The following is a 27,556-nucleotide window of genomic DNA, read 5'->3' as shown; positions in this document are numbered from 1 at the left end:
GCAAAACTTGCCGAAACTCGAGAATCACTGCCTGGAGGCTCACAACACTCTGCTATGTCTTCTAAATGTTTTTAAAGGGTTAAATTATTGTCAATACATTTTCCTGGCTAAAATGTTTTTTGAGAATTTGTATTCTCTATGGTTAGTACTTACAGTAAGTGCCTAGAAACCAGAATTTGTCATTTGTCAACATATATGTATATATATGTATACCTTTGTGTGTATGTATATACATACATACATATATTTACAATCGCTATCAGCCTTCTAAAAATTTAGCATATTACTACGGCTTTATTTTATTCTCTAGCTCTTTCACCTCATCAGTGAGAGTGTAATTTCCCAAAGTATAGAGACATTGTATTGCCTTAACGTTTTTATACCCGCTTCATCCCTAGAATGTTTGGCCCTCCAACCTTGACCTTCACCTGCGGTGGTTTCCCAGTGACGCTACCTATGTTCCACTTACGGGAGGCTGAGCATTTTTTCAGGTTAGCAATGGCCGTGACATACTCTGGTCCCAAATATTCTTCATATGTTGTTTTGCCTCCAAGTTTGGCCAGACACTCAGTGTTGTCATTGAACAGAAGGTTTTTGGTCTCAGACTGGAATAAGCAAAACTTGCTCGGGCAGTGTTTTCCATTTCTCCCAAACTCAGCCTGTGTCAAAAGGGCAGACAGTAAGAGAGCAGCGGAGGAAAACAGGAGAGGTTATGGATTCGGGGAGGCCAAGGGCATTTCTTCTGCACAGGATCAGCCACAAGAAAACCATGGGGCAAAAGGAGCTAAGTTCTGGAATCACTCTACTGTCCTGGCTAAGTCTTCCCCCGCCCCATGGCCCCCTGCTCCACACCCCAGCTCAGTGCCCAGGCCCCTCACCACTTCTGATCTCACCTCCCACCATCTTGCCTTTCTTTTTAATCTGTGGCCTCTTCCCTTAGAACTTCTTATGTGTGACTAGGTGACAGCTGAGGATTTTGAGATCCACCCCCAAAGTAATCACCTCTAGCATTCTAAGAGGCCAACTCTCCCAGAGAGGCAGACTGCATTGGAAATCCTCTCTGCCACGGACCCAGTCATTGCCTTGGGCAGGTCACTTAGCCTCCCTTGGGCCTGGTTCCTCCTCCATGCCCAGGCCTCCCACGGAGGTGAGCTGCAAGTACCAAGCACCTGCATGGAAGCAGACCTCTTACGAGCACCCGTGAGTGTGCACAGCGGGGGCTCCATAAATGCTAGTTATTGTGCCAATTTTTACATTCCAGGGCCACTTTCTTTAACACACATCTAGAAACATGCCATTTTAATACAGAGCTAGATGTCCTAATAGAGAATCCCAGACTTCAAGGAAATTATAGGATTTCCTTCAAACCACTTCACGTAGATAGCCTTAAATCTATACAAGTTCTGGGTTTGTTGTTTTTAGAGATCACAAATGCAGGGGCCCTGTCTAGAACATCCCCAGTTGGCCCGGGCTCTGGAAACATCAGCAGAGTAAATCACTCTCTACCTGGCTATGGGAGGAAGGCTCAGTCGCCTCCCTCATTTGCCTGAAGAACAACAGGAGGCTCAAGGAGATAAAGCATCTCCCAGCCAGACCGTGAGCGCACGTCCAGGGCCATGAGACTCAGGGCAGCCCCCCAGCATGGAGCGAATACTCTCATCACCAGCTTCAAGCAGAGAGATGGGACAGAAAGGCCGGGGATGGGTGGATTCCCTGAGCTCTGTGATTGCCCCACCTAACAGGAGCCCCTGCAGGAGGCCCTGGTGACCCATACCTGTTGGAGGAGAAGCACCTCTTCCACGTGTGCTGCCTTATCGCTCCGAGATACCACGGCATGATTTGGGGCCACAGCCAGGTAGCAGCTCTCAGCCTCTGTCACAGGCTTCCTGGTGCCATCGAGACACAGCAACTCAAAGTCATCCCGATTCAATCTCCTAGCCGAGTCCGCAGTGCTCTCTCCTGGAGATATAAAGAAGGCAGCATCAGCCACGGCTGCCACTCTTGAGTCAAAGCATCCTTTCCGGGTGGCTGTGACCATCCACCGGCCTCTTGAAATGCACACACTGGGGTTGCAGTGATGTGAAGGAGAGCAAATAAAGCTCCACAAGATACACACACTTCAAACATATCAAGCATTAGTGCTATATCCTCACGATGGAGTATTACTCAGCAATAAAAAGGAGTCAAGTTCTGACACACGCTACGACGTGGATGAACCTTGAAAACATTACGCTAAGTCAAAGAAGCCAGTCACAAAAGATCACATATCGTAGGATTCCATTTATGTGAAATGTCCTGAATACGCAAATCTATGGAGACAGAAAGTGAATTGATGGTTGCCAGCTCTGGGGGAGTGGGGAAGGGACTGATAATAGGTGTGGGGTTTCTTTAAGGGGTTTTGTGAAAGTTCTAGAATTGGATTCTCTTGGCAGCTGCACAACTTTGAATGTGCTGGAGATCACTGAATCCCATTGAATCTACACTCTGAATGGGTGGATTTTGAAGTATGTAAATTGTATCTCCATAAAGCTGTTACATTTTTTTAAAAGAAAACCCTCCATGTATGCCAGATTTTCCAGTGAGTTCCAGAAAAAGAAGTGTTGGCTTGTGTTCAAGAAGAAATTGTTGGGACTTCCCTGGTGGTCCAGTGGGTAAGACTACCAGCTCCCAAGGCAGGGGGCCCGGGTTCGATCCCTGGTCGGGGAGCTAGATCCTGCATGCTGCAACGAAGATCCCGTGTGCCGCAACTAAGGACTGGCTCAGCCAAATAAATAAATTAAATAAATAAGTATTTTTTAAATAAAAAGAAGAAATTGTTTCCTTTCATATTCCAATGCTCTTAGTGTAACCAGAGGAAGGATAGGAATGTCTATGGGCTTATCAAATATGCTTTCAGTCAATTACGATAAAATACAGTTGTGAAATCCCAGAGAAGCTTAAAACTAAATTTGACACCCATCTGATCCCTGGAGATCACTTAGATTCACGGTTCCTGAATTCGAAATGAATTCGAAATGTAACCGTACACAGTTATGCCCGTGTGTGTGCAAATGGAGCTTTCGTGGTCAGGTGGCTGCTTCTCTCCTTTCGCCCTGTCCCCTCAAGAAAAGACTTCCTGCATTCTCTCAGCTTTGTCCATTCAATACTGAGATCACCCCAGATTTACATGTCTGGCCTGACTGCTCTCCCCAGGGACTTGGAGGAGTGGCTCTGGCTGTGGCTGTCACTGAAGGGAAGAGGCAGAAAGTGGAAGCAGCCCCTTTGAGGGGGGAAGTGGCAAGTCCTCTGCGGCGGGGTGGAGGGCTAAGTGCAGCGGGTAGGGAGAGAGGTGCAGTTTGGAAAGCAGCACACTGCTGGGAGTCTTAAACTTGGTAATTAGTATTTTCACCAGAGGTCAGAAGAGAGAGTGACTTATTCCTCTATTGGCTGGGGGATTTTACCTTCTATCATCTGCATCTGCCTATGATTTTGTCCTCATTAACTCCCCAAGGAGTTTCCACACTGAGGGCTCACATGGGCTGAATGAAGGCTCCTACTTCCTTGTTTAAAAGGGGAAATTTAACCTGCATATGTCCAAATATTTTTTTCATGTATCATCCACGTGCAGTTTCTGATAGGCTGAGACAGGAAGATGGTGTGCTTCTGTGGCTGACTAGACAAAGCCAGGGAGATAGTTGCCCCTGAGTATGGCTGGTGTGTGTGTGTGTGTGTGTGTGTGTGTGTGTGTGTGTGTGTGTGAGAGAGAGAGAGAGAGAGAGAGAGAGAGAGAGAGAGGAAATTTGGTTTCAAAATCAATGTGACACCTATAGATGTTACTACGTTGCATACTGAGGTAAAGTATTTTAGAACTAATTTGATCCAAGTCTGGGAAAGGTTATATTTCCCTATTGCAAATTTGAATAGTAATCTGTGTCGTGATGGCAAAGATTCTTCTTTGAAGGGGAAAGGGAAACATCTTTACCTACCGTTAGTATTCTCCAAGACAGTGACCTCTTTCACAAATGCAACATCCCCAGCGTCCTCAGCCAGGCACCTAAAATGTTTCAGAGAATAAAAACATTGCCAGGGCTTCCCTGGTGGCGCAGTGATTGAGAATCTGCCTGCCAATGCAGGGGACACGGGTTCGAGCCTGGTCTGGGAAGATCCCACGTGCTGCGGAGCAACTAAGCCTGTGAGCCACAACTACTGAGCCTGCACGCCTAAAGCCCGTGCTCTGCAGCAAGAGAAGCCACTGCAATGAGAAGCCCGCGCACCGCAACAAAGACCCAGCACAGCCAAAAAAAAACATTGCCAGAGAAGAAAAACTATTAGAGTTTTCATAAATATTCATAATACACATTCCAAAAACTGAAACATGGAACTAAACATAGAAAACATAGAGACAAATATTTCCAGGAACTTAGAGTTTAAAATGGTAGGTTGAAGATATATGGGTACCTTCCCTCCTTCTAAAATTCCAATAAAATGACATGAGTGAGATTTTTTTTTTAAGCCATAAATCTATGAGCCAGAGGAAGGCAAGAGGGAAAGAGAGAAGATAATAATGACAACGTTTGGAGGTAGAGAACAAATGCGTGAGCAGTAATTGACCCAAAAGAGCAAAGAAAGCTGTGACATAAGTTGGAAGTGGGGGGCGCCCAGGAGAAAGCTGATGTGCATGGCAGAACTCCAGAAAGACTCAACAGTTAGAAGTACTAGGCACCGCTGAAAGTAGCTGAGAACAGCAGCACTAGATAGAGCCTATATACATGAAGTGTAAATATATATATGCCCAATCCGATGAATTAAAAGAAGACCCACTAAAGAAATATCATTGTGAAGTTTCAGAACACTGGAGGGAGATTTAAAAATAATTTTTAGAACTCTTTTATTTTTTTTAAATCAAAAACTTTTCACAAAAATAGGGGCTTCCCTGGTGGCTCAGTGGTTGAGAGTCCGCCTGCCGATGCAGGGGACATGGGTTCGTGCCCCGGTCCGGGAAGATCCCACATGCCGCAGAGCGGCTGGGCCCGTGAGCCGTGGCCGCTGAGCCTGCTCATCCGGAACCTGTGCTCCGCAACGGGAGAGGCCACAACAGTGAGAGGCCCGCGTACCGCAAAAAAAAAAAAAAAAAAAACTTTTCACAAAAATAGTTTTCAAAGCATTTTACATTGGATGAAACGCAACACTCATTTTTTCCTAGAGTATTTTTCATTCATAGTTAAATCTCTGTAATTTTAGAGAGAAATATAAAACATATGTGTCTGATTTATTTACTCTTCACAAAATATTCTTTGTGTAGACTTGTTTGTCTAAGACACTTCATGAGCCTTCTAAAGCTTCTCTCTCAGAATTAGGAAGCCAAAAATAAATTGTTGAAAACTCAAAAAAAAAATTATTTTCAAGAAGAAAAAATGTCATATACAAAGAATCAGGGGTCGAAAAATGGTACCAGATTTCTCAACAGAAACTCTAGCTTTAGAAGACAATGGATTAATGCTTTTAAATTTCTGTATTTGCTCGATTTTCTGTCTATGTTACATCCTGCATAATTTTTTCACATATTTTCCACATCGCTACTTCTCTTTTTAGCTATGTTTAATCTGTTAAACTGGTCAATTATACAGCAAACTTCAATTGCTGTAATTTTTTTCCTTTCTAGAAGTTCTATGTATTCCTTTTTAAAACTACTAACCTGTTTATTCTGTTTTTTGCTTCTGGCAACTTTTCCCCTGTGTGTTTGTTTCACATTGTTATAATTACTTTTTACTGTGTCCTGCTCATTGTTACTGATAAGAGTATTCCTGAGCAGTATTTGAGGCTTAAACTGAAGATGCTGTCTTCCAGACAGATTCCTAAAGAGACCGCTAGTCTGGGACCACTTTTTAAAAAATTATGAGTTGAGAATTTCTGGACCATCCTAGGGGACACAAGTTGGAGCTGCAAATCCATGCAAGAGCTGGCCCATGGTTTCAATTTTTCAGGGATGGTATGTATTTTCTTCCCTGTTTTCCTCAGCATCCAGGCAACCTGAAGCCTCCTAGGAGTGGGGTGGAAGTTACTTCTGGTTCACTCCTACCTTAAAGGTGTATGTAACCTCTGAGTTCAAGTTTGTCAGAATAGCTACTGTCAGGACAAAGTGTCTCCACCTAGGTCTCTGAATTCCTATTCCCCTTAGATTTTAGTCTAATAATCCCTTGTTACTTTGTCAGTTATTCAATGCTCTTAAGAACACGTGTGTGTGTGTGTGTGTGTGTGTGTGTGTGTGTACTTAACCCAACGTTTTTGCTTGTTTGTAGTGGGACAGTTGGTCAAAACAGTTAATGCTCCCATTTCCCAGATATGGAAATCCTGTCAAAATTCCTAGGGAAATTGTTTTCCAGCCTGTACTTAGTTATCCAGCCAAACTATAAATCACTTCAAGAGTAGACTAAAGATGTTTTTAGACACGTAAATACTCAAAAAACAGAACTCCTATTCACCCTTTCTCAAGAACATGTGTTCTGTTGCAACAAAACCAAGAAAACTAAAGATGTGGGAAACAGATCATTTAAGAGGAAGTAAGACAATGAAAAATCCCAGAATGATGCTTAAGGGGAATCCCCAGACCACAGATATGTAGGGGGCCTCGAGAGGACCAATCCAGACTGGGGAGGAGGGTGGAGATCTTCAGGTGCAACATTCGCAGGTAAATGATGAATCTGGTTCAGCATCCAGTCTGTTTGTGCATGGATTGCTAGATTTATGCTACTAGTAGAAGGTATGGGGATGAATGAGTGATTTTTTAAAAGAAGTACAGAAAATTAAGCAAAGTTTAAAAAGACACCTATCAACTCCAGAGTAAACAAAAACTCTGTTCAATAAGGGAAATATAATTTTATAATGTCACATATTTAATATGAGACTAATTTTACATATTCATAATAAAGTAAGCGCTAAATATGTCATACTCTTGTTGGATACTAAAAGGAGGTGAAGTTTGTGGTTACGGGTGGAAGAAACACAGGAGCAGTATGAGAGGCTAGATCTTCTTTCATAATGGAAAGTCAGCAGAAAATAGCTGACATTTAAAAATCAAGAACCAGCAATATATAAGGATGTTAGTTAGAAACACAGAGATAAATATGGCTCTGGTTCCAGCTTTCGATTTGAGCAAAAGACAAAGCATTTCCTTCTAGTATAAATAGGAATACTAAAGTGTAGGTGTTTCCAGTGAAATAATACCTTACCATAGGTTTGAAAAAGAAAACCACATGGTTTTTTATCAGACATGTTGTCTATTCAATATTTCTGAGTAGAATCACATCACAACACTTCCATATGCAAAACTTTAGCCGCTTAAAGATATTTTTGTACATTCACGAAATTTTTTTTTATAAGTCACTCAGAGTATAACAAAAGCTACTTTTATATCATGCCATCACTGGAGAGAAGGCTACTGAATTTACATTAAAAAATTCAAAGACCAGTTCGGGCAGTCATTCTCGGGTACATGACGCCACCTGGTGGTGAAATATATTCTTGGAGAATACAGAAAAAACGGATGGGGGAGAACTCTGCCCTTCAAACCCCTAATTGTACCACTGAGAAGTAACATCTGGATTATAAAATGAAGACTGTGGAAAGATACTGTGATTTACTAAGTGTTTATAATTGGTGAATTCTGGAAACTTATTTTTTGGTTTATTTTTCACTAGTGGAGAATAACACTGCGCTATTTTGCCATTTCTAAGGCCAAAATCAAAGACAAAAGTAAAAGGTGAAACATAACAATGACCTAGGCTGGGGTAGAGGGTAGTGCCTGTGAGAAAGAGAATTCTTCCCCGTAAACTGAACTGCAGAAAGGACTGATACCACAACCTCTCCCCATTTGATGCTGAGGATGAGGACATCGAGGCCCACTGAGGTTGACCTTGGCTCCAAGCCACAAGGGGGAGACCAGCAGAGCTGAGGTCAGACAGCCCCGGGGCCAGTCCCCACTCTTGGGGTGGTGGGTGCGATGGGAGGAGCCCTCCCCAGCCCGCCCATCAGCTGATCCCCAGGCTGCCCCTTGGCTCTGCTGTGAAGGGCCACATTGGGCCCCTTAGAAATGCAGTGCCAAGATGCCCACAGCACTCACCTGAAAGCCCCGGTGTAGCCATAGTACCTCTCCTTACTGTTGGGCACACACTTGTTCATGTTCCAGTCATCGCCAACACACAGGGCACAGAGGCTGGATTTCGGGTCAGCCCCAGGGGCACAGCTTTGATTAAAGAATTCATCTGCAGAGAAGAAGCACGGGGAGTCAGCTCTTCCTACCTGAGTCAAGATAAGCGGTCTTTACCTAACAGGTGATGTGGCTTGGTTTCCATTCATCATATTGCCCAAGGCAGATAGAACACAGTCATTATAACACACAGTAACATGTTACCACCAACCCGGGCCCCAGCAAGGTTCAGAAAAACTTGAGACTGTAGGTACTTGAGACAGGAAACCTGATTGGGGCTGGGGAAGAGAATGTGTAATTGTACAAAGGGTCCCATCATCACAGCCTCGAGCTGGGGACTCAACTTGATGAACCTGATGGCCATCTCAGCAGAAGCTGCAAAACATCCACTCCAGGATCTGATTTGCCCTTTTCCTCAGTAATAGGAACCCTGCTTTTTACCTGGGCACCTGGTCCCTTAGAACAGAGACAAGCCTTACTCTGTGGCTAGTAAGCCACATGGCTAAGCATCACCAGTGAAATATGAGCAGGAGCGTTGGGTGCCAGTGTCCTGACATCCTTAAAAGACAGTTGGCACACGTGTTTTGCCCCTTCTCCTTCCCTTCCTTCATTCTGCACATGGAATGCAGAAGCGGGGATTGGACCCCCAGATGTGACATGGGCCGTGAGCGACCTTGAGCACGGAAGCCACATATGTTTCAGGATAGCCAGATGTTTGAAACCTGGGCCCTTGACACCATGTAGTTGTCCTGCCAGCTCTGGACAATCCACCGCTGGACTCCACTCACGTGGGAGAGAAATAAACTTCTATTCACTTCTACTGGGGGTTTTCTGTCCTTGCAGCTGAACCTAATACGAACCAACCCACCATGTGATTTAACCCACAGTAAGGAGTTAACATGGATTAATACAGATTGAAAAGAGAGGAAATAAAGGTGACAAGAAAGCCCTGCCCCGACAAGCAAGTAGCACCCATCATCCAACTCGTGCAGCCCCTGCCACTGGAAGAGCCATGCCACGTGCCAAGCTCGGGCTAGGGCTGGGAGTGTCCCACTGTGGTCCTGGCAGCTTGCCCACAACCTGGAGGCTGCCGTGGGGTCACAGAGGGCGACACCAGTGTGCACTGCTAGTGAGGAACAGAGCCACACAAGAGCCCGCCAAGCCAGGATCACAGACCCATTCAAAATGCAGCAGGGCCCCACTTGAGCAGACGCCTGCCCGGGAGGGGGGCCATGAAAAGAGTGTGGCACACAGCCCCATGTCACCAGGCCCACGGCAGGTAGGGCGTGGCTCACGTGTGGGGTGTGAGCACGGCGTGCAGCCAGGAGGCGAGGCTGAGCCAAAAGCCTGGACGTCTTACTCAGTTTCCTCTACAGCGTGGAGTGAGACGTCAGTTCTGTTTAGTAACAGAAGTCACCTTTCATGAGGAAGGCAGATGGCTTTTCCCAAATTGAGAAGCCAGTGCCTGGGAGGAATTTAGATCCGGAGCTCCAGGAAGCAAAAAGTGACTTTTGTACTTCTCAGGACCTGCATCCATTCTTAGGGTGCAGAGAAACAGACCGATCCTCCAGTTTTGCGCCTTCGTGTGGGGTGGAGGGGGTGTGGGAAGTGCTGTGTGGAGAAGCTGCAGAAGGAAGCCGCAGGGGGATCTTGCTTACACGGGAAAAGGTCTGTAAGCCACGGTCAGCCTGCAAGTCCCCACACCTCCCCTCCCTGAGTTCTACAGAGGAGCCCAGCCTGCCCCTCAGGATGGCCGACCCACGACTCCCTCGGGACTCCTACCAAATTTGCAGGAGCCTGTCTGGTCGGCGATCAGGCCCATGGGGATGTTCCAGCCTGCGGTCCTGTCCACGGCAGTGTGGCAGGACTTCTTGCCTTTCAGAGAATTCCATGTGAACTCAGCATTTGCCTTCTTGACAACTGCCACGGCAAGATACCCTTGGACAAGAGAAGAGCAGGTCTTAGCCTCCCAGGGCCCGGTCCATGGACTCTACTGCAGCTGTGTGCAACCCAAGCCAACGAAGGTCAAGAAGCATCACCAGGCAATGATTCCCCCGGATGACTGGCCACTGTCCGAGAGACCAACAAAGTTTAAGCTGCTGCTCTCTGTTAAGATGAGATTGATCTGGGTTATGAAATGAAATAGTATGCTGATCCTTGAAGTCCTTGACCAGCCAGATACTGCCCCTGAGTTATAAACCGGCAGTTCATTCTATTTTAGACGTGGGCTACTAAAGCCACGAACACTGACCAAGAAGCATGACCCCAAGAGTGCGTAAATCGCCAACTGCAACATGCAATGCACCAACTGCATCAGGCCAGAGCAATGATGGCCGCCGGAATAAGTGCTGTGTGGATGCAGGGGGTGTGTCCCCAAGGACCCCCCTGTGCTGAGAGAGGGTCAATGGGGTGCAGCCCTCCTCCTGAGAGCACGCACCGGGCAGACTCCGCTGCCGGCAAGTGCAGAGCTCTGCCAAAGTTGAGGAAGCACCAGCTCTGGCAGGCAGGTGGGCTGGTGCACAGGGCAAGGGATTTAGCACAAGGGACCTGGTTCCAGGCCAGGATCTGCCACAGTATTATCAATGGCTGTGAGTGACATCCGGGACACTTTCCACGTCCATATGAGATGGGGGTGTAACACCCCACCTTCACCGTGGTCAGGACAAAATGAGGAACTCTTATATTTCTCTGCCATGTATGAAGGTCCATAAAAACGTAATTATAGTTACTCATCTGTGAATGATTTGCATCTGCAAAAGAACTTACAGCTTCTATGGCTGCATCTCTGTGAGGTTTTTTTAAGTTCCCACTACCTCCTCCTCCAGATACAAAAACCTACCCTTGACTCTGAAAGTGATCGATTCTAACTCACCTTTCGTTGGTCTGTGCACACAATCTGAGCTGTTGCTTTTGGAGGATTCTGAAAGAATAAAAACAAGCAAAACATCATTAAACACATGTTTTATGGTGATCATATATTTTTCAAAGGTACACACATATCAAAGAACATATACTGGCATGGTTTTGTGTATATGTGTTTTTAATATAAATAAATGGCATTGTATTATAGACTTCACTAAGTTTCCTCCTTTTTTTTTTTATTTTTATTTTCAACCCAATACTGTGTTTTTAAGCTCTTTTTTTTTTTTTTTTTTTTTTTGGCCGTGCCATGTGGCTTGCAGGATCTTAGTTCCCCGACCAGGGATCGAACCTGGGCCCCGACAGTAAAAGCACCCAGTCCTAACCCCACTGGACCGCCAGGGAATGCCCTAATTGAAGTATAGATGATTTACAGTGTTGTGCCAGTCTCTGCTGTACAGCAAAGTGACTCAGTTATACACAGACACATTTTTTAAAATATTCTTTTCCATTATCATTTATCCCAGGAGACTGGATATAGTTTCCTGTGCTATACAGTAGGGCCTTGTTGTTTATCCATCCTATATATAATAGTTTACATCTACCAACCCCAAACTCCCAGTCCCTCCCTCTCCCTCTCCCTCTCCCTCTCCCCCTTGGCAACCACATGTTTGATCTCTATGTCTGTGAGTCTGTTTTGTAGATAGGTTTATTTGTGCCATATTTTAGATTCCACATATAAGTGATATCATATGGTATTTGTCCCAATACTGTGTTTTTAAGTTCAAACCGCCTTACTGTCTGTAACTTATTGAGCTGAGTTAGGGCCCCTAAGTTCACCGCTTCCAATATTGTCACTGACATCTTCATACACGTCTGGGGATGTACCCAGGGGTGGAACTGCTGAAACTAACGTCTGGACAGTTCAATCACCACATAAACCAATCAAGTATCTTTTTTATTTAAGCCACTTGGCAATGGGATTGTGTCATTTGCAACCAAAGCACTCCTACCTAATCCTCGCCCGTTGGAGGTGAGGGGCACCTTGTCTCACCTGCCTGACCTCCTCTAGTTCCCTCTGGAGAGGCTAAGGATAAAGTAGCATTTCTTATGTCCCTTCAGCATGGGGAGATCCATGCTTTCAGAATCAGTAACTGGCTTCTCCTTGGGAAAAAGTCGCATCACTCCTGTTTCATGTGATGGATAATGTGAATCTGTAGGTGTTGTTTTATTGGAAAAGTATATTTAATTGGTTTATAACATTATTTAAGTTTCACGCATATAGCATTATATTTTGACTTCTATATACCTACCAAAAGTTTAGTTTCTATCCATCACCTACAGCTGACGCCCTTTACCCCTTTCCCTCTCCCCCCACTCCCCCTTTCCCTCTTGTATCCACTACTCTATTCCCTGAATCTGTGTGTTTGTTTTTGTTTGATTTGGTTTGGTTTGTTCACTTTTTTTTTTTTTAATATTCCACATAGGAGTGAAATCAGAAGGTATCTGTCTTTGCAGAATCAAGTCCAAAGAGACTGTCCCAGCAGTTCCATGCAGCAGAAATGCATATATGTGCTCACCAAACGACACAGACACAGATGCTCATACCAATGCTATCCACAGCAGCCAACTGGAAATTACCCAAATGCTCATCCATAGTAGAATAAATAACCGCAGTGGAGTCACAAGATAGAATACTACAAAACGAGGTATAATGCTGAGAAAAAGACATTTCTAAAAGCACATGCTGTGCAACTCCTTTTACATAGAGTTCAAAAACGGGCAGAACTGATCTGTGCCATTTGAAGTCAGGAGTCATTACCCTTGCTGGAGTAAGGGGGCTGGTGACAGGAGGACACAAGGAGACTTGTGGAACCTGCTGTCCTGCTCTGGGCCCTAGCGCTTGGGGATGTACCACTTTGTGAAATGTCCTTGAGTTGTACACTTGTGTGCACTTTTCTGCATATATATTATACTTTACTAAAATCTTTTTAAAAATTAAAAAGAGGAAACCAGTCTGGGCTTTGTCAGTTCTCACTACAATAGGCTGTGTGGGTAACACGGCCCCTGTCATCTATTCTTTCCCCTGATTCTCCTGTTTGAACGTATCTGTCCATTTTAATGTCTCCACTTGGACCCACAGAGTGGGGTTACTCCTCTCTTTACCCCACCCCCGAAGCCCTGAGGGAATAAACCAGAGAGGACTCTTCTCCACTTACTTTGGTTCTCTGCCAGGACAGGCACCAAACCACACTTGCCCGCAGTGTAGACATATCCTCCATCTAAGCTCAGGGCATCAGCTTCTCCTTTCTGCCAAGACAAAGCATATCTCCAGCACCACAGTGAGGCTGTTTCCTGTCCCGCCTGCCTTTACAGCTCTAAGAGAATGGCTGTCAGGTGCCCCAGTAAAGCAGCAAGGGTTGAACTGAGGACCCCAAGGAAACGCCATGTGCACTATTAATTCTCTACCAGACCTACATGTCTTTCATGCTGTCGCTTCCATTGGAAAGACCGGGTACAGGTAGCCCGGTCCTCTGAACGAAATCCCTTTCTGCACTTGGAGTACTGTTGGGAGGCCCTCCTGGACCAGCCTCCCTCACTGAGGAGACAGATGGGAAGAGCTGGTCTTGTCTAGTCTCTGCCCGTTAGCACTACACTCAAAGTGCTACACAGAAGCTATTCAACAAGTGGGCAGAAACAATGAAATTCGCTCACCATCGGAATGAACGAGCCCACGCTCCAGAATCGGAACACGGATTCATCAAGATTGTAAAACTCCCTAAGTAATCATTTTTTTACAACATTATTAAAGCTAATAGGAGATGTGGATAAAGATTTCTATTCAAGGCTGCACAGCACAGGGTTATTGTTAACAACAAAATAAGGAGACAAAGAAGAACAGGGTCATGGCTAAACTGTGCCACACCATATAAAAGATACCCTGAAGTCACTTTTGAAAGTGTTTCCAAAGAATATGTCACGTGGGAAAATGGCCATGATACACTGTTAAGTGAAAAGGACTCAAACTACGTAACTGGAACGACCCAGTACTGTTCCGAGCCTAAACTGAGATGAACCGAGAAATCCTGGAGTGGGAAGTTAGCAAAACTCTAACTGTGGTATCTCTGCATGGGGTCCCAGTATTTTGTTTGTTTTTACATCACATCTTTCTATATTTTCCAAATTACCTGCATTCATCGCAACTCGTTCTTAAAATCAGATTGGAAAGCCCACAGTAAACAGATTGCAGACGGAAAGCTGTGTCTGTTCCCACACTGCGTAGGAGCGAGCAGACCCCGCCCCCGGGGCCGTAGCGCTTCTAAGGTCCGCCTCACTTCAGACCAGATGCCCGTGACTTCGGTCTCCTAGGAGCGCTGCCCCGCCCGCACCGCCCGCAGGCCCGCCGCCGGCCACCTACCAGCACCAGGGCGATGCAGTCCTCGGTGGTGGAGGCCGTGGCGCAGGCCACGCTCTGGTTGCTCTGGAGGCTCCACTTACGGCACTTGCACTCCTCTTCGGGTCCCACCGCGCACCACACGACCCGCGCGCGCCGCGCCTCCACCTCCGCTAAAGCTGCCCGGGGACATGGCGGTCGGCAGGTGCCCTGAGCCCAGCGAGGGACACCCAGGCCCGCCGACCTCCCTGGAGTGCCGGCTCCACTCTGAGCCCCCTTCCTACCCCGACGCTCGCTGGGCGGCAGCTACTTCCTCCAGGGAAGAGTGGAATCAGACACCTGCGCCTCTTCCCTTCCACGTGCTCCTCTCCCCCCTCCACTCTCAGCTCCCCAAACCCTTCTTCAGGCGTAGCCCTCCTTGTGTCTCATTTCTGTTCCTTTGGAGGCTTCCCCGGCCTCTAATCCACCCTTCAAGCTTTAGTGTAATGAAAGAGATACCAAGATATTGCCTAATATCTCTGTCCTACTGGATGAAAGCTCCAGGACACAGAAACAGTGGCAGCCCCAAGAGATGGCCTAGGGGAACTTGAGCCCTGTCCTGACTTCCCCTAAGGCAGGCAGTCACCACCACTGACAACAGCGCAGCTTCCCAGTTCACCCAGACCCCATCTGAAGCCTCCAGTGGAGAAGGAGCCATGGCTGAGCTGGCCCAATGTGGTATCCCAGCCAAGTTCAGGGCCCAGGCACTGGGCCATGTCCCACCAGGCCTCTGGATTTATCCCATGAGGGGCCCTGGCTCTCTTGGTTCATGTTCATACTTCTCACTTCCTGGGAGGCAAACTGACTCTTTCGTCAGGGCTGGGGAGCCTGACGCACACAGGGACCTGTGGCAGTATTATCAGGAGGTGACACGTTCCTTTGGAGACACTTTTCACCTGACTTGGTGCACAGAAGATGCTCACACTCACATCAAACCTACCATGGTGAAGACCTCCAGTGGCTTGGAGATGGCCAAGTGACCACTACAGAGCAGGGCCAAGCTTCCCATGGGGTGGGGGTGAGGTGCTCCCCGAAGGCCTCACCCATGGCTTACCACCCACACCAGCCTGCCCTTGGGGCCTGCCTGGCCCTCACTCACTTTCTCTCAGGCCCTGCAATGCAGTGAGGTAGCGGAAGCCCAGGTACAGCCCAGAATCTATCTTTGAGGGGATCCTCAAAAACCCAAGGGCAGAGTCTTTGAATAGCAGGTTCTTCTGCCCACGAGGAGAGCCAAAGAGCTGGAACCCCTGTAGAGTGCTTTTTCCACACTTCTCCTAATTAAGGGAAAAGAGAATTATGATGTCAGTGGTAAATAGGAAACAAAAACACAATGTTGAAAAAGAACATCTGGAACTTAGGGATGACTCTGAGAGGAGGAACCTTGGTTGACTTCCTCCCATAGAGGGACTCAAGCCATCCCTGTGACATAGCTCAGTTATGACTTCATCTTTAAAAAGCTGCTGGGTTCCAAGCACCTTAGAGTCCTGAGAATATTGCATTGTCCTCCCCCTGCTTCTACTCCAGCCCATGAGACACCACCAGTCCGTAATGCTAGAAGGGGCTTCATTGTTCCTGCTGTGTGGAATATGGCCTAGAGACAGGCAAGCCACTGCATCTGTGCAGTGAGGCTACAGAGGACTTCTATAGTGGCGGGTAGTTAGGGAAAGAAGGAAGGAACCCCCACCACCACCAAATCCAAGCAGGTTAGGGGTACTCTGAGTGGGGATACCTGTGCCTTGAGGAGAAGCTTCCAGATCAAGTCCTCCTTGCCATCCACACTTCGGGCCACAACAGCATGAGAAGGGATCTGGGCTAGGTGGCACTCCTTGAATGCATCCACTGGCTTCCGAGTGTTGTTTGGGCAGAGCAGCTCATACTGGTCCCTGTCAGCCTTCTCTGGCAGGTTCTCTAGGGAAAGAGGGAGGTGGAGGGGAGCCCAGATGAGGCAACCCCAGACGGTAGCCGTGAGCTGTAGTCCCCCTTCCCCCATAGAATTTGAGCTGGAGGAGACATCTTACACAGTTGACAAAACTGGGGGTCAGAAAGGCAGTGGATTGCTCCAGAATGTCCAGAAAGGTAAAGACAGTGCCCAGAAAGCCTTAGGGGCAAAGCCCACGTTCCTCTGATTGCATCATACAGGCCCTGGGGTTGCTGCAACTCCTGCCTGGCAAGCCAAGGAGGCTGAACCAGACCCATCTGTTTCCACGGCAACTCCACCTAGAAAAGGGTCACATGACGGAGACAAGCCCAGGGTTACCCACATCTCCTGCAAGAATAAAAACAAGAAAAATTTTAAAGCAAGAAATACGGTTGAGCCACTTCTCAACACTTGGGTGTATCAAAAGAAAAGATTATTTTTATGAGTGAGTTCATCCCAATTTGGAACTGTTCATCTATATCACATGTAAACTGCTTCAGAATACATAAAGTGACGGAAACTGACCCAAGTTGTTTTATGAGCTTAGTGTAATCTTGATCTCAAAATCAGAGAAAGAAGTACAGGAGGGAATAATTACAGACCTATTTTACTTATGCATATAAACACAAAAATCTAAAATAATTAGCGAACTCAATATAACAGAGTATTTTAAAACTAATAGATCGGGATTAAGGTTTATCAGTTTATTCCATTCACAAAAGAATGGCTGAATGTCAAAGAAGCTAAAGTAATTCATGACAAGAATGGGTTAAAGGAAAACCATGAGATCATCTTAATCCTAATAGGTGCAGAAAAAGCATTTATATGTTCAACATCTATATGTGCTTTTTTTTTTTTTAGTTTTAGAAAACAAGTAACATAGAGAACTTGGCAAAGGTATTAAACTTGATAAATGCCACTTATCAAAATATCTACAGCAAAATCATTCTAAAAGAAGAAAATTTAAACAGTCACTTCAAAATCAGGAACAAGGCAAAGCTGTCACGTTGTCAACACAGTATCAGATGACCTGGATTTCACAGTTTACTAAAGAAATAAGAGATGTAAGCACTGGGAAAAAGACAAACTCTAATTTTTTAAAGATGAGGTACTCACCTACATAGAAAAGCCAATGAAACCAAGAAAAAACTAATAAAACTAACAAGAGAGCCCAGCAAGGCAACACTACAAAAATCAAGTGTTACTCTCATTAGCAATAATAAAACAGAAACTAATACAGAATATGATACTATAATAGCAACTAAAACCATTGAATAGCTGGTAATTAGCCTCATTAAACAATGCAGGAAGGAGTTCCCTGGGGGCCTAGGGGTTAGGACTCGGTGCTTTCACTGCCGTGGCCTGGGTTCAATCCCTGGTTGGAGAACTGAGATCCTGCAAGCCATGCTGCGCAGCCAAAATAAAACAAAAACAAACAATGCAGGAGACCAAGAGAAAAATGTTAAGTTCTGTAAGTTCTATTAAGGGACATAAAAAGAGGTGTGATCAAAAGGGAGAGATTGGGCTTCCCTGGTGGCGCAGTGGTTGGGAATCCGCCTGCCAATGCAGGGGACACGGGTTCGATCCCTGGTCCGGGAAGAGCCCATATGCCGCAGAGCAACTAAGCCCATATGCCATAACTACTGAGCCTGTGCTCTAGAGCCCATAAACCACAACTACTGAAGCCAGCGAGCCACAACTACTGAAGCCCACGCGCCTAGAGCCCGTGCTCCGCAACAAGCGAAGCCACCACAAGGAGGAACCTGTGCGCAACACAAAGACCCAACGCAGCCAAAAATAAATAAATTTATTTAAAAAAAAAAAAAAAAAAGAAGGGAGAGATTTATCATGGTCAGGGATTGGACAGTTTGACATAAATATGTCAATTTTTCATGAATCAATTTAAATTCAATACAATTCTACTTAAAGTATGATGTTTTTAGAAATTCAACAAAATAATTCTAAAATTTTAGTTAGAAAATAAATAGCAAAGTGTTGGAGGAAGGTGCTTGCGTGCACTCTCTCTCTCCCCAGACCCCCACAAGCTATTAAGAACCATTACAAGCCAGAGTAATAAATGCAGAAAAATACAAATAGACCAATGAAACAAAATAGCTCAGAAACTGATCCATGATTATAAACAAGCTTGATGTATAGGAGGCTCCACATATCAGTAGGAAAAGGGTGGAATTTTTTACAGTCGTTACTGTAAGGAAAATGATCTCACTCTAAAGGGGGGAAATGCTGAAGCTAAATCCATACCTGATTTCCTAGGTAGAGTACGTATGAACAAACAAGTGTGTGTGTTAGGGAGGGGAGTCTATAAATCTTATTGTAGAAAATATTTATGATCTAGAGGGAAGAGGGCATCTTTAAAAGTCCCCAAAACACAAACCAGCAGGGCAAAAGTGACCAATTTGACCTTATCAATATCAAGGGCTTCTGTTCAACAAAGGTGCTACTGACTGATTTTTTGACTGAGAAAAGACGTTCCTAAAGTCTAGAACCAACAATGGCTGGATATCTAGAGAGAAGGAATGCCTAGCCTTGAATCAAAATCATGAAGAAACAGACATGAAAATCAAGAGGAAAACAGTCAAAGATCATAAAAGAAGAAAGGGAAGCCCAAACTACTAGCAAATATATTGAGATGATCAAACTCACTAGACGTCAGAGAAATGCAAAATAAACCAACAATGACATATCTATTGCTTTACAACCATAGATAATGTGATGTGTGTGGACTTCCCTGGTGGCACAGTGGGTAAGAACCCGCTTGCCAGTGCAGGGGACACGGGTGTGATCCCTGGTCCGGGAAGATCCCATATGCTGCAGAGCAACTAAGCCCGTGCGCTTAGTTGCAACAACTACTGAGTCTGCGAGCCACAACTACTCAGCCCACACACTGCAACTACTGAAGCCCACGCGCGTAGAGCCCGTGCTCCACAACAAGAGAAGCCACCACAATGAGAAGCCCAGGCACCGCAACGAAGAGTAGCTCCCGCTTGCTGCAACTAGAGAACGCCCGCACGCAGCAACGAAGACCCAATGCAGCCAAAAAAAAAAAAAAAAAAAGTGATGTGTGCTTTCCATGGAGCATTTCTCATCTATTAGAACCACTGAACTAGACAAGTACAACAACACGGATAAATCTCCAAAACAAAATGCTGAGTGGAAAACCTAGATCACATCATGATCGATAATGATCAGTAAAGCTTCTGTGAGCTTAGAATCCAGAAACACAAACCAGCACTACACATTTTGCAAGACCACCTATCTATCTCGGAGGACACGTGTCAAATACGTTGGCATGGGCGTCTTTGAGGGGGAAGAGAAAGACAGCGGGCATAGGAGATTTGAAGAAAACTGATCGTTTAAAATATGAAATAACATAAAATAAGAGCTATGCTCTGTAGGGAACCTTGATGATCGTGGGCCAGGAAGTGAGCAGTCAAATTAGCTCACTACTTGGAATTACAATAAAATGAAATGAAATAAAATAAGGAAAGAAAAGGAAAGGAGGCAGTACCCGTGGCTCTTCCTCTCTTACCAAACACTGTACTGCCTTTCACGAAAGCCACATCTCCAGCCCCGTCCTGCAGACACCTGTGGGATGAGAAAGCACCAGAAGGGTCAGCACAGAGCGGCCCTCCCCGACTTCTTCCTCGTGCCTCCCTGTGGAACAGGGTCCTGCGGCTTGTCTTCTGTGGGCTCCTGATCTGTGGAGGGCAGGGCCCTCAGGCTTTGGGGCATCCCCACTGGGAAGGCTTCAGGGGTCACCTCCAGGTGAATTCTAAGGAAGAAGGGCTCAGGTGCTGGCAGGAGACCCCTGCTTTCTGCTTTAAGGGCTGAGAGGGCCAAACTTTGTCCTTCTATGTAAAAGAGTTTCGAAGCCTCTACACCAGAGGGTAAAAGTAGTGTCCTTGGCCATGTAGCTTTTTTCTCCCAGGACTAAGTGGCAGATGTGCCCTGGCCAGTGGAGAAGCAAGGACGCCTCCCTGCGCAAAATGCCTGAGTCCGAGAGGCAGATGGGGGAACAGGGGCAGCATCAGTTGGGTGGGGGGTTTGCAGAGAGGAGCTGGGGCCAGTCAGTCAGGAGGAGCCCACCGCCTCCTGGCTCCGGGACAGGCCAGGCTGCCCTGCCTGGCCAGGAGACTGGGACTGGTCTTCTCATGACAAGACTCCTTCAGTCCCTCTGTGGTTATGGAGGGGACAGAGTCAGCAGGAGGAACCCAGGACAACAGAGGGACAAAGCCCGATTCAGGGTTCTCTGGGGGGACAGAAGGGGCCACTGGCCAGGTGGCTGCTCATGGGGCTGGTGCAGAGGTAAGAGGGCACATGTCGGGCCTGGGGGACTAGAGGGGAAAGTGCACTGGGAAGGTGCACTGGGCACCCTCTTCGGACTCAGTTTTTCTGTCTGCACGGCAGTAGGACTGGACCTCCTCGATGGTCCCCACTAGCTGACTGAGCTCTATTTGGGACCAGAGACACGAGCGCTTCCTAGCCGGAGGACATGTGGGCCACTGGGGAGAAGAGGACAGTCTCACTCACTTGAAGGCACCGGAATAGCCAAAATATGGTTCCTGGGAGGAGCAGGCACATTTATTTCCCCCTGTCCCTGTGCACAGCTGACAGAGGTTAGGGTACTCATTTCCATCCACGCAGGGAACACAGCTGGCAGAGAAGAATTTGGCCACAGCTGTTGAACAGAGAGAAATGAACCAGAGTGTGAGCCCACCGGGCCACAGCCAGTGGCACCCCCCAGTGTGCACTCCCTCCACCCCTGCCTGTCAGCCTTTGCAAAGCTAGCAGCTCAGAGAGATGTACTTTGGCTGAGAACAGACTCAGCTGCCACCTCGCAGGGCTGCTGATGCGGGTAGACCCTGCCCCTGCAGGCTTCACATCAGTTAACTTCACCCCTGCCTTGGAGTCATCCCACATGTCCACCTGGGCCATCCCAAAGTGGCTTGTGTATGTGCCACTGGAGTAGAGACCCCAGCCTGAGATCACCCCCAACACCCCTCCCCCAGCCATCTTACCTTTCTGGAGGGGCTCAGGTGGCCCTGTCCAGTTCAAGAACGGGCGAAGTATCCCCATAGGTACGTTCCACCCGGCGGACCTGCCAAAGCCCGTGTGGCAGGACTTCCGGCCTTGTAGCTGGTTCAGCTGAAAGTTGCTGTCCTTCTTCACTACAGCCACGGCATAATACTGGGTTTGGGGCTCTGCAAAAGAGCAGAAAGAATCGAGAGCTCTTAGCCTGGACCGGAGGGAGAGAAGCAGCCCACGCTGGCCGAGCCCCCAGTGGGAAGGGGAATGTGTGCTGCCGTTTCACCCGGTCACCGCAGCCCAGAGCCTGCTCTGTTTCCCCGGTGGGTCAGTGACCGGCCCAAAGAGCCCAGGGACTCCGTTCCCTGTAAGTGTGATGCTGCCCGAGACACCACCTCTGTGGCTCATCCACTCTGACTCCACAGAGCCCAGGGCCCAGGCCACCCCACCTTCTGGGTCCCCAGGGGCAACTCACGCTTTTCCGTCCCGTAGACCTCTGCCGCTACCGGCCGCAGTCTGTAGGGGTCCAGGCCTGCCTCAAACACCAAACCACCATCCAGGGTCACAGCATCTGCCTCTTTTGCCTGAAAGCAGAGACCAGACCGGCTGAGGAGAAATCCCACCCTAAGCCACGCAAGTGAACTTCAGAAGGTCAGAAACCTCCATGGCTGGAAGGATCTTCCAAAGGGTCAGCTTTCAGTCATGTCCTCGCACGTGCCATGAGAGGTGGCACAAGCCCAAGGCCCCTCTTTTTGGGTAATGAGCCCCAGCGGAACTGCTTTGACTCCTGAGGCTGGCGGGTGGCCGCTTTTTCACGTGGCTTAGATCTCTCCGCGGATTGCAACCTTCGCGGTCATTTATATTAAAAGTTGTTCTAGATGCTTTCTCCCCTGCTTTTGCTCTATATTTCTTTAAAGTTCTTGTTTATTAAATAGAAATTTTAACTCTTCATATATCTTAAACTTATCATAATAATAGACCACGTTCATTCCCTTTGGCATATTACCCCTCATATGCTTACCTATTTCTCATATTTGCAACCTGGTATAGATAATGTTTTGCGGACTGTTTTATTCATCTAAAACTGACTACATTTTCTTACTTCTGTAGTGCCTTTATTGATTTTATTGACTTCATGATATTTCATTATAAATGTGGCTGTTCCATAATTTATTAAGCTAAATTTTTAAAATTCCCTCCAATGTTCACCACTTGGGTTCCTTCTAACTCTTTGCTGTTAAAACTGTACTTTTATGGACAGCTTTGTCCTCATAGATTGTTTTTCCTTCTGATGACCTGTTGCCTCTGGATAGGCATCTGAGGGTGGGATCGCCCAGACAATAGGCATTTTATCTTCAAGGCCTTGGCTGTCATTGCCATTCTGCTTTCCAGCTGACTCGTTTCTAACTTGGAATGCCACTCGCTATGAGGATCAATTTCACTATAGACTCACCAGTGGGCCAGGGTTTCATTTTATTAAGGGTTATTATTTAGGAAATGCAGGTGCTAACAAATTGCTTAGATTTGTATTTCTCTTGATTATGAAGGGGAACATTTTCATCAGTATTTTTATTTATTACGAACTCCATCTCCTCACGTTGTTTTTCTTATATGATCCTACGTTTCTTGCCAATTAGAGTTCTTTATAGAGTGTAAACGGCAGTCACTTGTCAGAGCTGTTGCATATTCACTCTGGAGCTTTCAAATTGTTGGCTTATTCACAATTTCTGTGGCCATCCCAGTTTCCCTACACGTGGTTCTCCACTTCAGAATGTTAATTTCTGCTTTCAAAATAGCATCGTGTCCTATGAGAGAGGACAGCTCCCAGCTTACAGGTGTCCAGGAAGAAGGACAGAGGGAGCAGGGAGAACACATATTCTATTGCGCTCGGATCCTGTCCCTTTCAGTCTGGTCCCACCCAACCTATGGCATGGACTTACTGCAATGGCCTGGATACATTCAAAGTGAGAGGTCCTCCTCACACAGGTGACAGAGGGAGTACTACCCAGTATATTCATCCTCCATTGCCATCGGTAGCATTTTAACCACTCTGGTTGTGATATGGTGCACCATCGAACATTTTTCTTAGGGACAGCCAGACACAGTCCTGGGAGAAAGAAGCCGAGGAGTGAGGGCTCCACCACTGCCCATGGAAGAGACTGCCTCACCCTCTCATGGAGTTGTCCTCCCCTTCCCTCTCCATTCTGTGGCTAAGTCAGGCCACTCTCCTCAAATGGAGGTGTCTTGCTAGCCTAATGCCAACACCATGCTGGCCAGAGGGCTGTAATTCTCAACAAATTAGAGGAGACAATCTGGATTGTCTCTCTGGATTCTTTACCCTCCTATGACTGACATACTTCCTATCCCCTGAAAAAAACAATGATGCTGCCTTCTATCAGTTTATGGAGTTCTTCCACCTGCTTTCTCTCCCTGGAACCTGGGAGGCAGGCAGGGAAGGGATTATTACTCCTGTGTTTCTGGTGTGGAATCTGACTCTTGAGGACACTGAGTGATGGCTGCTCAGCAGTGGCAACGTCCCACCTGGAATCTGGGTCTCTCTAGATGGTTGTGGCTACGAGCATCTCCCAGAGGATGCCAAAGGAACAAAGGAAAATACACCGCACCCCTTGTCAGTAGCTACAGTAGGTGTTGTCAGTTTGGGTGGGTTTGCCTGAGTTACCACCATTCACCACTGTATCAGAGAGAGGACTCTTATGGGGTGATGGAAATGTTCTAAAACTGATTTACCATGATGGTTGCACCACTTGGTAAAGTTCCTAAAAATCGTTAAATTGTACACTTTAAATAGGTGAATTTTACGATATGTAAAATATACCTCAGTAAAGCCGTTACCAAAAACAAAAAACAAAAAACTCTTGGTTGCAAAAGCCACCTCCCCTTTAGGATGTGCTTTGGGGTGGACCATTCAGCCCTCTGCCACCTCCTATTCATGAGTCATCCCCTGCGCAGTCAGACCCACCAGGGTATTGAGACACCCGCCAAGGGTATGGCTGCCACACCCTTCCTCCACCAGCCATCATCCCAGGGACATCTCTGGGGGTGTAATCTGTCCTTGGAAACCTTCCTGGAACTGTCCTGAAGTGAGAATTAGCCTTATCAGATTCAGCCATTTGTGACCCAATGGCATGTCCTGGATGCTCTCTGCATACACAGCACTGAGTGATATACAGAGGAACATGCGAGCAGACAGCACCAGCTCTCACCTCCCACCTGGAGAGGCAAAGACCCAAAAAGAGGACGCCAAGTATGATGAATGCTCTAGAAGAGAACAAATACCAAGCCAGGAGTGATGTCCCCATGACCTCAGCCAATAATGGGGGGTGGGGGCATTCCAAGAGGTGGGAACAATGGGCCACGTGCACGACAACGGCTGCAAGCACATTCTACGCAGGTCTTTACTCAGCCCTTCATGTGTTCTGCCTCCTTCAACCCTCCCAGCCCCTCTTTATTGTGAGTTTTGCCGATATCCGCATTTTCCAGGTGATGAAACTGTGGCTTCAACTAGTTATGTGGCTTGCCCAAGGTTTCACAACTAATAAGTTAGGATCTAGGATTTGAACCTAGGCAGTCAGACACCAAACCCCCTGCCTATTTAGGCTAACTGGGTTAGAGACGGGCTGCCATGGAGATGGGGCTGGTAAAGTGTTTGGGGTCAGATCATGGAGAGCCTCCAATGCTGGCCCAAGAAGTTCTTATTGGGAAGCAGTGGAGCAGTGACTCATTGGGAGGGCAGGGACAGGTGGACTGAAACCTGGGAACCAGGCAGAAAGGCATCGAGAATGGAGAACAGGGCACAAATAAGGAGTTGGTGTCCAAAGTTAGCTTAGTAATAGATAGGACCTGAAGGGAGAGAGCAAAATGAAGACCATGTCTCAAGCTGGGGGGAGGGCGTGAGCAGGGGCAGGAATGGGAACATGGGGAAGAGCTCGTTTGCTCCCCTGGGAGGGGATGAACCAAGAAACTAAAGCGTCACTGAGAGGTTTTCTGAGATCCACAGTCCCCAGCCCCCCCCCCAAACACCAGGGCTGGGTGCAGAACACAGCATTCTGCTCGCCCCCTCCACAGCTCCCACCAGCCAGCTCTGAAGCTGTGTGTCCCTCTCAAGACAAAACGCTCCCTGAAGCAGGTCTGGGCCTGGCCCCTCCTGTATCCCTAGCCTTGCTCCTGATCTGTCTCAGTCACTCAGATGCTGCCCACCTGAGCCTCGAGGAAATCTTCCTGAAAGTACGAATCCTCAGATTCCTTCTGTGCAGACATGTAGTGCCCCTGTCTCAAGGGCAGGGGCTGGGATGGAGTTACTCTTCCCACCCCACCCAGCCTTTGCCAGCCAGGACACCCATGAGAAGCAGGGCAGGAATCCCCTAGGGCAGCTGCCACTCCTTCCGCTGGGTAGGACAAGGGATTCCGTGACACTTTGGGACATTGGCCACCATCCCGTGGACTGCAGGATTTAAACTGCAGACCTCTGTGGGGGCCAAGACAACCAAAGATTCAAGTGAAAATGGAACCCAGTGGTGCAACTCTGAGCCAGAATCCAGACCACCGCCCGTAACCACCTCTAGGAAAGCAAGGCTTCCTACCCCTCGGGCCTCTCCCAGGTGGCCCTGACCCTGTGCTGTGGGCCCAAGCAGGCCACGTGTCAGGGAGCAGAAGGGAAGTTGGTCCTGAGCAGTTGGTCCTGGCTAGGCCAATCCTGCCTTAGAGAAGAGAGAAATAACCAATACCCATGGGAAGGAATTTGGAGAAGGGGACCAGAAAAGACAGGGACAGGTTTGGGGGCATAAGCTCATTGCTATCCTTTAGCCACCCCTTTTCATCCAGGAAGCTCCCAGCCCAGAGTAGATGCTCTAGGACAGGAGGAGGCTGCACTGGGCTGCCGCTGGGGGAAGGGGGTGACACCTGGGCTTTCACTCTGAGCCCCATGCACACACACTGCCTAGGTGCTGACGCCCTCGAGCCCTTACCGCTGCTGCCCTGGACCCTCCCCCTCCACTGCAGGAAGCCCTGCCCTCACATTTACATCACTAATGTCCATCATAGGTGAGTGTCCTGGGAGCATCCCAGAAATTATTTCAGATACTTGGGTACAGAACTAACAATTGTTTAGTCCCTTCTGTTTAGTCCCCTTCTAGTCCTGGCACATTAAAAACCAGAAACCGATCACTTCTCTCACACCCTCTGGCAGAAGGGTCCCATCAGCAGGGTCTGTGCCACCACCCCTGACCTTCTGCAGTGAGAGGCTTGTGTACACCTTTGCCTACCACAGAGCAGGTGGACCCTGCCCCCTCCTCACAGCTGTGTGGGAAGAGGATTGGACCATTTTTAAATGAAACTAAGGTTCAGAAAGACTCTCTCTTGCCCAAGTTACATAGTCCTTGCAGGAGCTGGGATCCCATCTCCAGTCTCCTGTGTATCTTGGGCAAGTCGCTCACCCTCTCTGAGTCTCATTGTCCCCCCCATGTATATGCATGTAACAGTACTATGGGTAGGACAAAATGGGACAGGGACCCGAAGACGCTTCGGGGAGCTCTGCCAGCTCTAGGGAAAAGACCCAACCTGCTTCGCGGAGCCCTGCTCCAGCCCCTCCCCAGGCGAGTGGGCGGGAGCCGGCCCACTCCCGGGCTCCTCCCCCGCTGCAGGCGCTGGTGCCCACCTGGCGGTGCGCGGGACCGGGATGCCCGCACTGAGGGGCCAGGGGACCCGGACGCCCGCCCGGAGGGGCGTGCCCCCAAGTACCCGCACTCACCAAGGGCCCCAAGGGACAGCAGGGCGAGCAAGAAGAGCTTCATGTCTGGGCTCTTGAGGCGACTCCGGGAACGAAGGCTCTGCCACCTGCGCTTGCTCTGCACCCATTTATCCAGCGCTTGGTGACCTCACGAGGTTAGCCACGCCCTGCGGCCCAATAAGCGCCCCACCCCGCCTCCCCCTCCCCCTCCCCCTCCCCAGGTCTACTAGTTCCTTGAAGGGAAGCAGCAGCGGGGAGAGGACAGAGGAAGCCGGAATGGTGCCTGGGCTGGGCTTGGCACACCCGAGAGGATACCCAGCCCACACCCACCTCTCAAGTCTGCCCTGGTGCTGCCTGGATTGGGGATGT

General features: G+C 47.8%; 1 protein-coding gene across 4 annotated transcripts in view; it reads right to left on the bottom strand.

Moving 5' to 3' along the window:
• Window positions 1-27,321, bottom strand: part of LTF (lactotransferrin) — a 28,457-nt gene extending 1,136 nt beyond the window's left edge. Inside the window, exons 1-17 of one of the 4 annotated variants that reach the window (XM_065885626.1) lie at window positions 27,209-27,321; window positions 23,382-23,548; window positions 21,917-22,025; window positions 21,435-21,617; window positions 20,947-21,094; window positions 19,946-20,001; window positions 16,207-16,385; window positions 15,577-15,751; window positions 14,696-14,698; window positions 14,463-14,611; window positions 13,264-13,354; window positions 11,058-11,105; window positions 9,968-10,123; window positions 8,099-8,240; window positions 3,966-4,033; window positions 1,775-1,959; window positions 470-659 (exon numbers count right to left, since the gene is read on the bottom strand). In XM_065885626.1, coding sequence (XP_065741698.1) covers window positions 470-659; window positions 1,775-1,959; window positions 3,966-4,033; window positions 8,099-8,240; window positions 9,968-10,123; window positions 11,058-11,105; window positions 13,264-13,354; window positions 14,463-14,611; window positions 14,696-14,698; window positions 15,577-15,751; window positions 16,207-16,385; window positions 19,946-20,001; window positions 20,947-21,094; window positions 21,435-21,617; window positions 21,917-22,025; window positions 23,382-23,548; window positions 27,209-27,251 — 2,092 coding nt within the window. In that variant the 5' untranslated portion in view covers window positions 27,252-27,321. Of the gene's footprint in view, window positions 1-469; window positions 660-1,774; window positions 1,960-3,965; window positions 4,034-8,098; window positions 8,241-9,967; window positions 10,124-11,057; window positions 11,106-13,263; window positions 13,355-14,462; window positions 14,618-14,695; window positions 14,699-15,576; window positions 15,752-16,206; window positions 16,386-19,945; window positions 20,002-20,946; window positions 21,095-21,434; window positions 21,618-21,916; window positions 22,026-23,381; window positions 23,549-27,013; window positions 27,019-27,204 lie in introns of all 4 variants that reach the window. The other 3 variants (XM_065885624.1, XM_065885627.1, XM_065885625.1) reach the window with 3 other exon arrangements.
• Window positions 27,322-27,556: the final 235 nt, after the last annotated feature.

Source organism: Phocoena phocoena, chromosome 10 (assembly GCF_963924675.1).
Source record: "Phocoena phocoena chromosome 10, mPhoPho1.1, whole genome shotgun sequence".
NCBI classification, from domain to species: domain Eukaryota; kingdom Metazoa; phylum Chordata; class Mammalia; order Artiodactyla; family Phocoenidae; genus Phocoena; species Phocoena phocoena.
The sequence above is the reverse complement of the archived record's forward strand: the minus strand, read 5'-3'. Positions and strand labels throughout refer to the sequence as shown.